Source organism: Narcine bancroftii, chromosome 2 (assembly GCF_036971445.1).
Source record: "Narcine bancroftii isolate sNarBan1 chromosome 2, sNarBan1.hap1, whole genome shotgun sequence".
In the NCBI taxonomy this organism is placed as follows: Eukaryota; Metazoa; Chordata; class Chondrichthyes; order Torpediniformes; family Narcinidae; genus Narcine; species Narcine bancroftii.
Genome location: NC_091470.1, coordinates 48,951,393 through 48,964,135, shown reverse-complemented (window position 1 = coordinate 48,964,135; position 12,743 = coordinate 48,951,393). Strand labels below are relative to the sequence as shown.

Below are 12,743 nucleotides of genomic sequence, written 5' to 3'. Positions count from 1 at the left end.
ATCTTTATATCAGGCAACTGCTTAGAGATGGAGTCGATGGCTGGAGAGTAGTGTGTGGCAGATTAAGACAAAAGGCACTTTGGGCTTTTTAATATGTAACCATCTAAAATTTCAGCTCATACAGTATCTGATATCATAGAAGCAGTCTGGCAACTAAAAGATATGTACCCAGCTGCAACTTCTGTGGTAGTAAAGAAATTCATTTACAGACTTCTTTTGTCTGTGGCTTTACAGACCATTTTATCCCTAAATCATAAAGCAAACCCAAGTAGATTTGATAAACTAATAACCATGTTTCAAAAAATGAAGAGATTCACTTAAATTTCTCAACATGCTGGGAGTCATTTTAATCTTTCTTGCCAGATATTGCCAGGGTGGGCTTCATACCATTTTTTTAGGGATTATATGGGTCGGCATAACATTGAGGGCCGAAGGACCTGTACTATGCTGTATTGTTCTATATAAAACAAATGGATTGACAACTAAAATGCTGCATGCGAGTTAATTAATAAAAATTAAATGTTGACTTACAGTACTGGGTGGCAAGAGGTCTTTTTTGGCCCACAAACCCTTCCTGCCCAATTACACTGAATTGACTGACCTACAACACTAGATCATTTTGAACAGTGGGAGGAAACCAGAGCACCTGGAGGAAACCCATGCAGATACAGGGAGAACATACAAACGTCTTACAGACAGTGCTAGACTCAAAACTGTGATAGAGTATTTAGAGGTGGTTTGGGAATGATTGTTAGAGCAGGTTGCACACAGACATTTTAAAACACAGAATATTTGCAGGACTTTTGCCAAATGCTTTTTGCAGAAAGCAACAAAGTTGCAGAATACAGCTTGCCTGGGAGAACATGTGATCTTTGCAGGCAGGAGAGAGCAGTTTTCCTCTCAGAGAGGGAGGGAGTGAAACAGAGGAGAGACACAGAAATCAGTTCCAGAGGGATAAGCTGGCAAACTTTGGAAGGCTGCCTGGTCAAAAGAGAAAACTGGTGTGGTGACCTGAAAGAAAGAGGCTCATCTGGAGAACCCTGAAGGGGGCAAGTTTCGTCAGCAAGACTGATTGAGAAGGAATCAGTTACGGATATCCTGGAAAAGGAATGTCTCTCTGAAAACCAGCAAGAACCCTCCCGAGCAGTAACCATTTGCCTGTTAGCACCAAAGACTGGTGAACTTGGTTAATGCTAACCTCTGTGCACAGTACAAGAATTGACTGCAACCAGTGAGATTGGACTGTGATCCAAAGAACTTTTCTTATCTTAAATGTACATTACACACACCTGCGCTTAGTACTAGAGGGAGGATTAAGTAGGTTAGGTAGGTTAAGTAAGTTGATAGTGATAAGTTAAAGTTTAATTCTGTTTTCTTGTTCAAATATAATTAAAAACTACTTTTGTTTAAGTGACCCTGTGTTGTGGTGCATATCTATACTGCTGGTTTTTGGGGTCCTCTGGACACCGTAACAAAACCTAGTTGCTAGCGTTGTAATAGCTTTGCACTAACTATGCTGCCCAACTGCACAGGAACTCCTGATCTTTTTAAGTTTTCAGTTTTACTTGATATGTGGACAAAGAGCCAAACTCAGCTGACCTATCTTTTCTGACAGTTGAACAAACATTTCTAATGAATATTTGTTTTTTTTTCTCTCTCTCATCACCCTCAACTAACATTTCTTCCAAAGAGATCGATTTTGATTAACAAGCTTACACATCACTACTTCTGACAATCAGTATCTCTCGCTCTCCAGATATTTTCTTCACACCTTTTTGTCTATTTTTTTTTATTTCTGTTGGAACAACAACTTTATTTCCCTCCCTCCAGATGCCACATCTGTTATTGAGCATTTTCTGTTTTTTTTTAAAAAAGTTGAATAAATAATTGAGTTTATAAGCATCATGTGCAGATGAACTCAAAATTTTGCTTGCTGTAGCTACAGAGGGATGTAAACTATACTCACAAACAAGTTTAACTAAATTACAACACAAGAAAATAAGCTGGTAAAATAGACAAGGACAGATGAATATTCACATTTGGTTAAAAACGATGTGATGTTACAATTGTGCTTGTCAAATTATGGCTATGGTTATGATCATATGGGTAGGCTCAAAAGACTATAAAAAATGTTCTTGAACCTCAAGGTGCTGGACTTCAGGCATCTGAAGGTAGGTGAAAAAAGGTAGCAAGAAGAGGGCTTGGAGATGATGGGGATTTGCGGATCCTTTGTGATGTTTGTTCTTTGGCTAATGAGGGTGAAGCAATGAAGAAGTTTTATGATGCCATCTGTGAAGCTCAGACATCCTACCCTGATGGTGCCGGATTGTAGCTGGTGACTTCAACCACGCAAACTAGTTAAAACAAGTACATCTCTCTTTGTAGTTTCTGTGGTGCCAGATTTACATTGACATTACAAGTTTGGCAGCAGCAGGTCAGAGTGTTTTCTCAAGCTAAATATACCCAGCATAAATTCAGAATGGCACTGCAACTACATCCCATGATTGGAGGCGATACCAGGCTATTTTCCACCAATAACAAAATTCCAAACATACTACTTTTGCACTTCTAATAAATGGTGAGTCATGGGAGCAGTTATCTATGCTTCAATTCAAATTCTAAATTGCTTGCAAACAATATTCATAGATGCCGAAATATCAATAAAACACCTTGTCTTTATGTTCCATGCTTTCCATATGTAACTTTATTCTTGAAAATATATTCCAGGAATGCCAACCATTAAAACTTGTCATGACCACATTCCAACATTAGCTTTGTTCAATAGGTCATATCAGATTACATGTAGCTATTTAAGAACGAGTGCTTTGTAGCTATGTAGTTGACAGTGGTTCATCTGACATCTGGTGCTGTGTGGTGTATGTTACACTGAGCGAGACCACATCACAATAACCCTTTTTTTATGCACATTTCCTTATCTATGATTTGATCACTACAATTTGAGAAACATTAATAGTTTTTGCTCATTCTGAAATCTGACATGAAAGTTTTTCCTTGGCAAACATTTCTGTGTCAAATCCTATTTGTTCACAGAGCTGGAATAGATTGGTTCTAATGGTCAGAAACAAAAAAAATTACACAATTTCTGAGGCTTACAAGATCAAAACACATGAAATGGAGTAGATTTTAATAAATCTATGAAGTGAATATTTGTTGATTAACCCACTTTACAGCCTTGATTGTACCAACTGCAAGCTGTAATTTTGTAAATGAAAATGGCAAAAAGACAACAGGCATTAACAGTATTCTCCAGGAACACATTTTGACTTCAGTCTATCAAGAGTTTAACAGTGCCCCATATATCCACAGTAGGAAATATTGTGAGAGGTGATAAAAGATGTTTAAGGTGAATCTGAAAGCATGAAGTAAATGTGAAGCTTCAGGAAAACACTCAAAATGCGTAGATAAAATGACTGGAAGCAAAACCAACAATGACAGAGACAGAGACTAATGGAAACTGGAGAAGTCAATGCTAATGCCTTCTAGTTGGAAAGTGCCCAGAAGTGAAGAGGAAATGATAAAAGCCTAGAGCTGCAGGAATACAAATTTAAAGGCTTCCTTCTGGTCTCATCATTTATTCTACAACAGAAATAACACGTGCAGAGAGAATAGTGCATATCTGAGATCTAAATTTTTCATTTTCTTGATTTTCATACATTGTAGTAAAATGAAGTAAAATGCAGCATCCATGGCTAGAACTGGGCTGTCAATGTTTCAGGACAAGAGTTTTTAATCAAAAGATTCTTGCCATTACATAATAAATTAATCACCACTATATGCTGCAGACCAGTGTCTTTGCAGCCACCAAGTACAAGTAGTGCCTTGGTCAAGGAAGTAATCAAGTTTGAAGTCAAGATTCAATTTATTATCATAGTAATAAAACAGTGTCATATTACATGAAATTTCTTTTTGCCTGCTGCAAGGCAGACAGATTTGCCACTGGCAGGAATTGCCTAAGTGCCTCTGACAGTCAAATTTACAGTCAGAGAAAACTATTAGCATACTGGTGAAAAGGTCTTTGTTAAATAAACTTTATTGCACATGGAAAAAGAGGAATTCAATATAACTTTATTAATTCTAGATACCACAAAAAATATATATATAGCCACCATACATATTAGGTGTTGGAATAGGCTATGACCCCTTGAGTTTGCTCTACCATTTCATAAAATCATAGCTGTCCGATGATAATCTCAAGTTTGTATTCCCCGATATCCACAGAATTTCATGTTTTAATATTAATTTAAATATGTAATATAATTTAGATGTACAGCACAGTAACTGGTCCTACTGGATCATGAGCCTTTGCCACTCAAATGCACCAACATGCCCATCTTTAGAACATGGGAGGAGACTAGAACACCCAGAGGAAACACACATAGTCAAGAGGAAAACATACAGACAGCTGTGGATGATTCAAATCCAGGTCACTGGCACTGTGGAAACAATCCACTAACTACTACACTAACTGTGCCACCATGCTGTTAACCATGTTGTCCTGGATTCTCCTGATGCTAGTGCTGATAGCAGGCAGTGGAAGTGAGAGATTTATTGTGTGCATGAGATAGATGACCAGTCTCAGCCATTTGCCTCAGGAGGTCCCAGGAGAGAAAATAGAATGTAACAACATAGTCAGAGGTGATAAGGGCATAATATTGTTTATGAAAGGGTTGGGAACAGACAAGGGTGGATTAAGGCCTGGAGGTCAGCCCAACAATGGTCTGCCCTCAACTTTTCCATTGTCTAACTGACAAGACATTAAGACTCAATAAGTGCTGAATGTGAAAATAATAGAATAAAAATTCAATTTTCTTCCATCCCAGACCCCACAAGTATATTAAATATAACCTGTGTATACAAGTTTTTTTAATTGTGGGGGGCTCCCTTTTTGTGGGGCTCTCGTTCAGCTGCACCATGGTAAATCCAGCAGTGGAAAAAACTCTATGGTGCCCCCTTCCCTTAGTGCCCTAAACACATGCTTATTTTGCTTAATGGCTAATCCTAGCCTGGGAACAGAAAACAATTTTACTCAAAGTACATGTCTGTGTACATGCACATGATGACAACAGTGTGAACTTCAAACGTGAATGACATGGACACTACAAGTACAAGAGAAGTGTGGGTCACAGGAATGAAGAACATCTCGTGGGTATGAAGGGCAGGGAGGTCATGCAGTGCATGGTATGCAAACAAGCTGCAGTCAGTTTATCCATTCAACATGACCTGGTGCTATAGCTATAACAGAAATAGTGTACACTGCACAGTGATGAATGTCCTCAAAGAAAGTAATTGCAAGTAAAGGTGTTGTCCACTGCTAATGGAGAACCATTAGCATACTGCCACTGGGTGGTGAAAAATTCTTTGTTAAATGAACTTTATTGCACATGAAAAAAAGAGAAATTCAAGACAACATGATTAACTCTAGATATCACAAAAATGTATGTAGCAACCATACACATTAGGTGTAGGAATAGGTTATGACCGCTCGTGTTTGCTCGATCATTACATATAATCATAGCTGATCTGATAATAACATCAACTTTGTATTCCCATGTACCCACAGTAAACTTTTACCCCATTACTTAACAAATATCTACCAATGTCACAATATTTGAAAACTCCACCTCCATTGCCCTTCGAGGAGGAAAATTCCAGAGTACTGACTTTCTGAGAGAAAACAATTGCATCATCTCAGTCTTAAATTAGAAAGACCTTAATTTAAATAGTTAACCTGTCTTCCAGATACTCTTCACTACTTTCCTGGGGACCTTGCATCATTCACCCTTCTAATCTCCAAAGGACACATCTACAACCTGTCTATCACACCACATACCCATTTCAGGTATTGGTTCAAGAAGATTTATCTGAACAGCTTCCAGTGTATTATTATACTTCCTTAAATAATGACACCAATATTTAATGTAGAACTTTAAATGTGGTTTGCACCAATTCTCTACATAACTAAGTACACATAGAAATGCTGGAAGAACTCAGTCAGTCTCACATTGCCCATACAGGGTAAAGATATTAGCGACATTTCAGGCCTCAGCCCTTCTTCAAGAAAGGGCTTGAAGAAAGGCTCAGCCCAAAACATCATACATCTTTATCTCCTATGGACACCGAGACTGGGTGAGTTCCTCCAGCATTTCTATGTTTTTACTACAATAACAGCATCTGCAGACTTTAGTATTTCACCCCCATATAAAACCAAGCTCAAGATCTCTACCCTTGTATTTAATTTCTCAAATAATAAGCAACAAACATACTATTGCCCCCTAATTATTTGCAATAGCTGCGTACTGGCCTTTTGCCAATCATGATCTCAAATACACAATCCACCTGCATTCCAGAACTCTTGCAATCTCTTTCTGTTCAGAAGATTCTTTTTTGTGGGGGCCAAGGAAGCAGGAGATCGCAGCAGGGTACCAGAGCAGCAGAACACCCTCCCTTCCTATCACCAAAAAGGAAGGGCTCCAAGAGAACCCTATAGAGAAAACACAGCAGTGGACTAGGTCAGCCAGGGCCTAACTGGAGGAACACAGCCAGGGAGGCAAATGTTGGTTCTGCCAGGTTGCTGTATGAAGGGTACACAACTAACTTGGCGGCTACAGCAGACTTCAGCTTCAGTTCAGCAGCTGAAGGTATTATGCCGGGCTGATGGCCACCAGCTTCTGGGAACGAGGAAATGAATCCAGGATTCGTGAAGGTGGTGAAGGCAAGGAACCCTCCCAAAGGTCCCTAAAATGCAAATAAAAGATAGCCTCTGATTTTTTTTTTCCGTAACACTTTTCAGGGTGGACCTTGCTATTGTCATGCCTGCAAATGGGAAAACTATACTGATCTACACTGATGAACAATTAATTGTGGAAGCAAATCCTTGGAAGTCCCAATGACCTTATCTGATATTTCACCCAGAAGAGGCAGTAGAACCCATGATGGAGTAAATGACATCAGTAGATACATAAACACAGTGACCTCAATTTAGATGCAGCAGCCGCACGAGGTAGGCAGCAGTTCCCTCACAGTTATGCAGCACAGCGACAGGTTGAGGGGAGTTCACATTAACCATCAAGCACCCAATCTCACTTTATTACCCACACATTTTGATTACCACATTTCTCAACTTCACACTGGTGGCAATATTCAGTGGCCAATTATCCTACCAACCCATGCAAGTTGCCCATACCATTAGCTATCTGTTTAGGTGAATGGAGGAATGTTAACTCCCAGAGTGTGGTTCAAGCCTGGAATGCATTGCTGGGAATGGTGAGAGAAATTATATAATGGGGACATTTAAAAAACTCATAGATGGGCATATGGATGCAAGAAAATTTGAGGATTATGAACTATGAGAGAATGAAGGGCTAGAATGAATAATTGTCAGATAGGCTTGCACAGGTCAGCACAACATTGTGGGTCAAAGGTCTTGCACTGTGTTTTAATATTCTCAGTCCAAACTTTGAGATATGGGAGAAAACAAAATGTTACAAGTAGATGGTGTAAATTGGAGGTTAGCACTGAACCCGAACCCAGGAGGTTGAAGTGTGAAGCAGTAACTTTACTATCTAGATCATTGGTCCATCCTCCTCAGCTGTTCTATCATCCATCATAATGGAAACTTCCAGAGGTTTGCTATTCTGGTGATGGACAGCAGATTTGGCTTTCAGCCAGATCCAATAAAGTTTAAAGGGAAACTTCGAAATGGGTATAACCCCAAACCAATTTCCACTTAGATGGTTTATTACACTTGAAACAGAAACTAAATTATCACAATAAACAAAATAAAATAGACAATGAAGGAAAATAATTCAGGAAATATTGTGAATGATTCGAGGCAACCCATTAACTGGGTTATTCTCTCGCAGTATCAATGAGAGGAAGAACAGCTGGTGCAAAAGATGAACTGGATCAACAGGCACTGCAGGTTGTTATCAATGAAATGTGCACCTTTGTGACATCTCCAAAACATGAACTTTGCAAACCTGATTCAAAACTTGATGCCTTCTATTTTTAACCTGGACATTTTGATGTTGAATATCATTTAAATTAAATTTATTAGCTTTCTCATAAAAGATATCAATTACAAGGTAGAGAACAAATCAAGCATTCATCTGATTCTGCTGAGCACTATTTCATTTGTAATAGTTTTTGGTGTGCAATATGAAGCACAAAATAATTTTAATCAATAATTCCAGTGAACATTTAATAGCTCATGAATGCTGAAGATGATGCAGAAATGCACAAGATGGATCATTTATAGTTCATCAAAGGAAGAAATGTATTGCTTTGTCAGTCAGCAGAACATAGTTTATCATGTGTAGTCTAAATTATTCTTTTCAATGAACTCTGTTTTTAAATCAAATGTTCAATTCATCTTCTATTTCTAAAATCCAATACCAAGTTACCAATAATTTAAAGGCTGTGTTTGGCATACTCCAATTTTATGGATGTCACATTTTATAAATCAAACCTTGACTCATTAAAAAAAAATCACTCCAGAACTTTAATGCACATGATTCCTTGGATTTTATATGTTTAATAGAGCATAAAATTATTCTTAATCTATGATGGGTTGTTCTTACCAGCTTCTGTGTACTTCAGCCCCACCTTCTCTTCCTCATCTTTTGGTCTTGGAGGAGGCCAGATGGCATGAAGTCGTCCAGGAGTTCGGTCTTCAGATTCTGATTGAGACAAATCCTGTGATTAAAACAGAATAAAGGATGTTAAAGAAAACACATGCCACCAACAACCCATGCTATGTACACATCTTACATTGTAAGGAATATTTTGCTGTATTTCTCTGGAATTGATCTTGGCTGCTTATTGACACCTATTTCCCCTCATTCATCCCTTCCAATTTTGTGACACATGAAGGATTACTGATTATAGGAAATGCACCAACAGAGCTGAAATCCTACAAGTTTATACATTGATAAAGGGCTCAAGTCCAAAATGTTGGTTATGTATCTTTATCTTTACATAAAGTACGCTGTTTGGTCTGCTGAGTTGCTCCAGCACTGTTTTTAATTTAATCCTACAAATTTTGATTACTTGCACAGAACATGATGCGAGACCAGGACAAACAGAAATAGAATTTAGCTGGAGCCAATCAATACAATTTCAGTTATATCCACACTACACTTTGGATAACGTATTTGAAATGGACTTGAATCCTCAAACTGACCTGTATATTGTATTTTTGGAAATAATTTTCCTGCAAATGCTTAATGCACAATAGGCCAGAACCTTGGCAAATGCAAGCATTTTTCTCTTTGTTTAAAAAAAATTCTAATAGTGTTACATTTTTGATGATTTAATTTATCTGTTCTTTGTTTAATTTTATCTGTTTTTAAATAGAGCATGTTGCCACATTCATGGAACTACCTATCTCTACTCCAAGTCACACTGTACTATGTCACTATCCAGGGGATTACCATTCAATGTGAAAATCCTGTCCTGGTTTAACCTAACAGAGTGCAACACCTCATACTTGTCCAAATTAAATTCCACCTATTCAGGCCTGTCCCACTTACCCTGTTCAGCTAGATCCTGTTGATATAGTGGACCGTGAAGAAAATTACATCAATAATCTGTGATACAAGATATAGAAGTCATGAAAAAGGGAAATAGAAAAGAGTAGGATTTCATAGAATTAAAAAGCCTGTAGTAAATGGGATTAGCATAGAGAGGCATCACAGTTGGGGAGTTGGGCAGTAGGGCCAGATTCTGTGCTATGCAACTCAAGAGCACTGTGACTTTAAAAGCAAATGGGTAAGTGCAGAGAGCAGATCAGTTCTGAGCTCAAACCTTTAAGTATGTTACCATTACAAGTGTATTGGTTATCAATTAACTCATACTGACCGATCTTGCAGAATTGCAGGTGGCAGAGCTAAATATTTTTGATACGACAACAAATCCTTATGGTTAAAGAATTTTTCACTTTTTGTTGCAATATATTAAGGAAAATAATACCTTAGTGGTTTTGTTACTGAACCAGGAACATACAGGTCTGGAACAATGATTCAGAGAAGAGAATGATAAAGAATATTTTTATGTCAATTAATTAATTACAAGTAAAATCCAAAACTCATGTCAATAATGTATAATGTGTAGTCATAAAAATAATCTGATTCACAGATGCCTTTTAGAGAAGCAATCCTTTTGATATGTGGCATGGTCTATAATGTTTTCATATCCACACCAATTAATTCCTCCAAAGTACTTCTGGAAACTATTGTAGCAAACTGCTAAAATAATCAACACAAACAAAACTGATGTAACACCTGGCATTTCTTTGAGAATGAATAGGATAGGATAAAGACCCACTTTCAGCCACATTTCCAGGGACCATGCCAAAATTCTAATCAACCAGTTCACTCATTGAACTGGCTAAATCCTAAAGGAAAAAAAACTGTCACAGATGACAAGAGAGAAGAAAAAGGAAAGCCATTTTGTTCCCACTTATATTGATAGACATGGTCACCAAACAGAATTTTTGTAGATAAAGTACCACAGTACTAAAAAGAATAGACTTAGCAATTCAAAACTAATAATTTGTGTGGGTTTTGTGGGCCATCAGCAATAGAATTGTATTCCTACCAAATCTGTTGCCTCATGAGACGTGAGGCACATTGGAGCATGATAGTTATTTTGAGGGACAGTTATCCAGGAGCAAGTTCAAATCTTAACACAAAAATTTGAAATTTTAAATTCTGTTAATTAATCTGAAATCAAAGAATAACATCAGTTAAGATCATAAGAAACTGTCTAAAAAAAACCTAAACAATGCACCAAAGATCTTGATTAGTATTACTTTTCCATCCCTCTAAAGCACACTAGCAACCCATTCAGCTAAGGGACAATAATTGCTGTATTTAAAAAAAAATCCCTCATCAGATGAGACCAATCCTGGTACAATGCAAAATGTTGGAAAGCCAATCAAGTTTCCATAAACATACATAAAAATGCAAGGCCAACCTGATGAAAATACAACACATGCATTTATGCATTCTAATCAGTGGCATATTGCAAAATTAAGCAATCCAGAGCTAAAAGAACAGGGCAATATTTTGCAGTATGTTACACTCTATTGTGAATGACAATCGATAACAAGTTAATTGGAGAAAATGATACCAAGAATATCCCCATCGTTAATCATAGTGTAAGGTCAACATATGATGGATAAAGGGAAAATTATTTGCAAACAACTTCAGTCAGATAGACTTTGTGGGTGCTCCATCGGGCCTTCTGCTGAAGTCTTTACATTCGGTGAGGTTAGTCTTCAACTAATTTAGTTCATTCAACTTGCAACAATTTAGAGGAAAAGCTAAAGGAGCCATCAATATCATGTCAATTATGTTGCAGCCTTGCTTACCAGTATTATATGCATTAAAACTCATGTGGGGGGGCTGGTAGTCACGGTGGGGAGCTGGCTGATGGAGGACCTCAGTTTTCTTCAGGCTGACTTCCAGGCCAAACATTTTGGCTGTTTCCGCAAAACAGGACATCAAGCGCTGAAGAGCTGGCTCTGAATGGGCAACTAAAGCGGCATCGTCTGCAAAGAGTAGTTCACGGACAAGTTGCTCTTGTGTCTTGGAGTGAGCTTGCAGGCGCCTCAGATTGAAGAGACTGCCATCCGTGCGGTACCGGACGTAAACAGCGTCTTCATTGTTGAGGTCTTTCATGGCTTGTTTCAGCATCATGCTGAAGAAGATTGAAAAGAGGGTTGGTGCGAGAACGCAGCCTTGCTTCACACCATTGTTAATGGAGAAGGGTTCAGAGAGCTCATTGCTGTATCTGACCCGACCTTGTTGGTTTTCGTGCAGTTGGATAACCATGTTGAGGAACTTTGGGGGGCATCTGAGGCGCTCTAGTATCTGCCAAAGCCCTTTCCTACTCACGGTGTCGAAGGCTTTGGTGAGGTCAACAAAGGTGATGTAGAGTCCTTTGTTTTGTTCTCTGCACTTTTCTTGGAGCTGTCTGAGGGCAAAGACCATGTCAGTAGTTCCTCTGTTTGCGCGAAAGCCGCACTGTGATTCTGGGAGAACATTTTCGGCGACACTAGGTATTATTCTATTTAGGAGAATCCTAGCGAAGATTTTGCTTGCAATGGAGAGCAGCGTAATTCCCCTGTAGTTTGAGCAGTCTGATTTCTCGCCTTTGTTTTTGTACAGGGTGATGATGATGGCATCACGAAGGTCCTGAGGCAGCTTTCCTTGGTCCCAGCAGAGCTTGAAAAACTCATGCAGTTTGGCATGCAGAGTTTTGCCGCCAGCCTTCCAGACCTCTGGGGGGATTCCATCCATACCTGCTGCTTTGCCATTTTTCAGTTGTTCAATTGCCTTATATGTCTCTTCCCAGGTGAAGACGTCATCCAGCTCTAGCCTTAAGGGCTGTTGAGGGAGCTGGAGCAGGGCGGATTCTTGGACCGAGCGGTTGGCACTGAAAAGAGAATGGAAGTGTTCTGACCATCGGTTGAGGATGGGGATCTTGTCGCTGAGGAGGACTTTGCCATCTGAGCTGCGCAGCGGGCTTTGGACTTGGGGTGAGGGGCCGTACACAGCCTTTAGAGCCTCGTAAAAACCCCTAAAGTCACCAATACTGGTGAGCTTTTATATCATACCAGCTTTTCATCCCACTTATAAAGAATATGTTCCGGTACCTTCTCCCCTATTTTATCTAGCTCTATCTTAGTCCAATATGGCTTTTCCCTTGTCTGATAAAAA

The 12,743-nt window shown here is 38.8% G+C and overlaps 1 protein-coding gene across 10 annotated transcripts in view; it reads right to left on the bottom strand.

Annotated features, from left to right (window-relative positions):
* Nucleotides 1-12,743, bottom strand: part of LOC138753515 (formin-like) — a 395,939-nt gene that overhangs the window by 308,785 nt on the left and 74,411 nt on the right. For all 10 annotated transcript variants that reach the window (XM_069916622.1, XM_069916621.1, XM_069916624.1 and 7 more), the window contains one exon: nt 8,601-8,715. In XM_069916622.1, the coding sequence (XP_069772723.1) occupies nt 8,601-8,715 (115 nt within the window). The remainder of the gene's footprint in view (nt 1-8,600; nt 8,716-12,743) is intronic.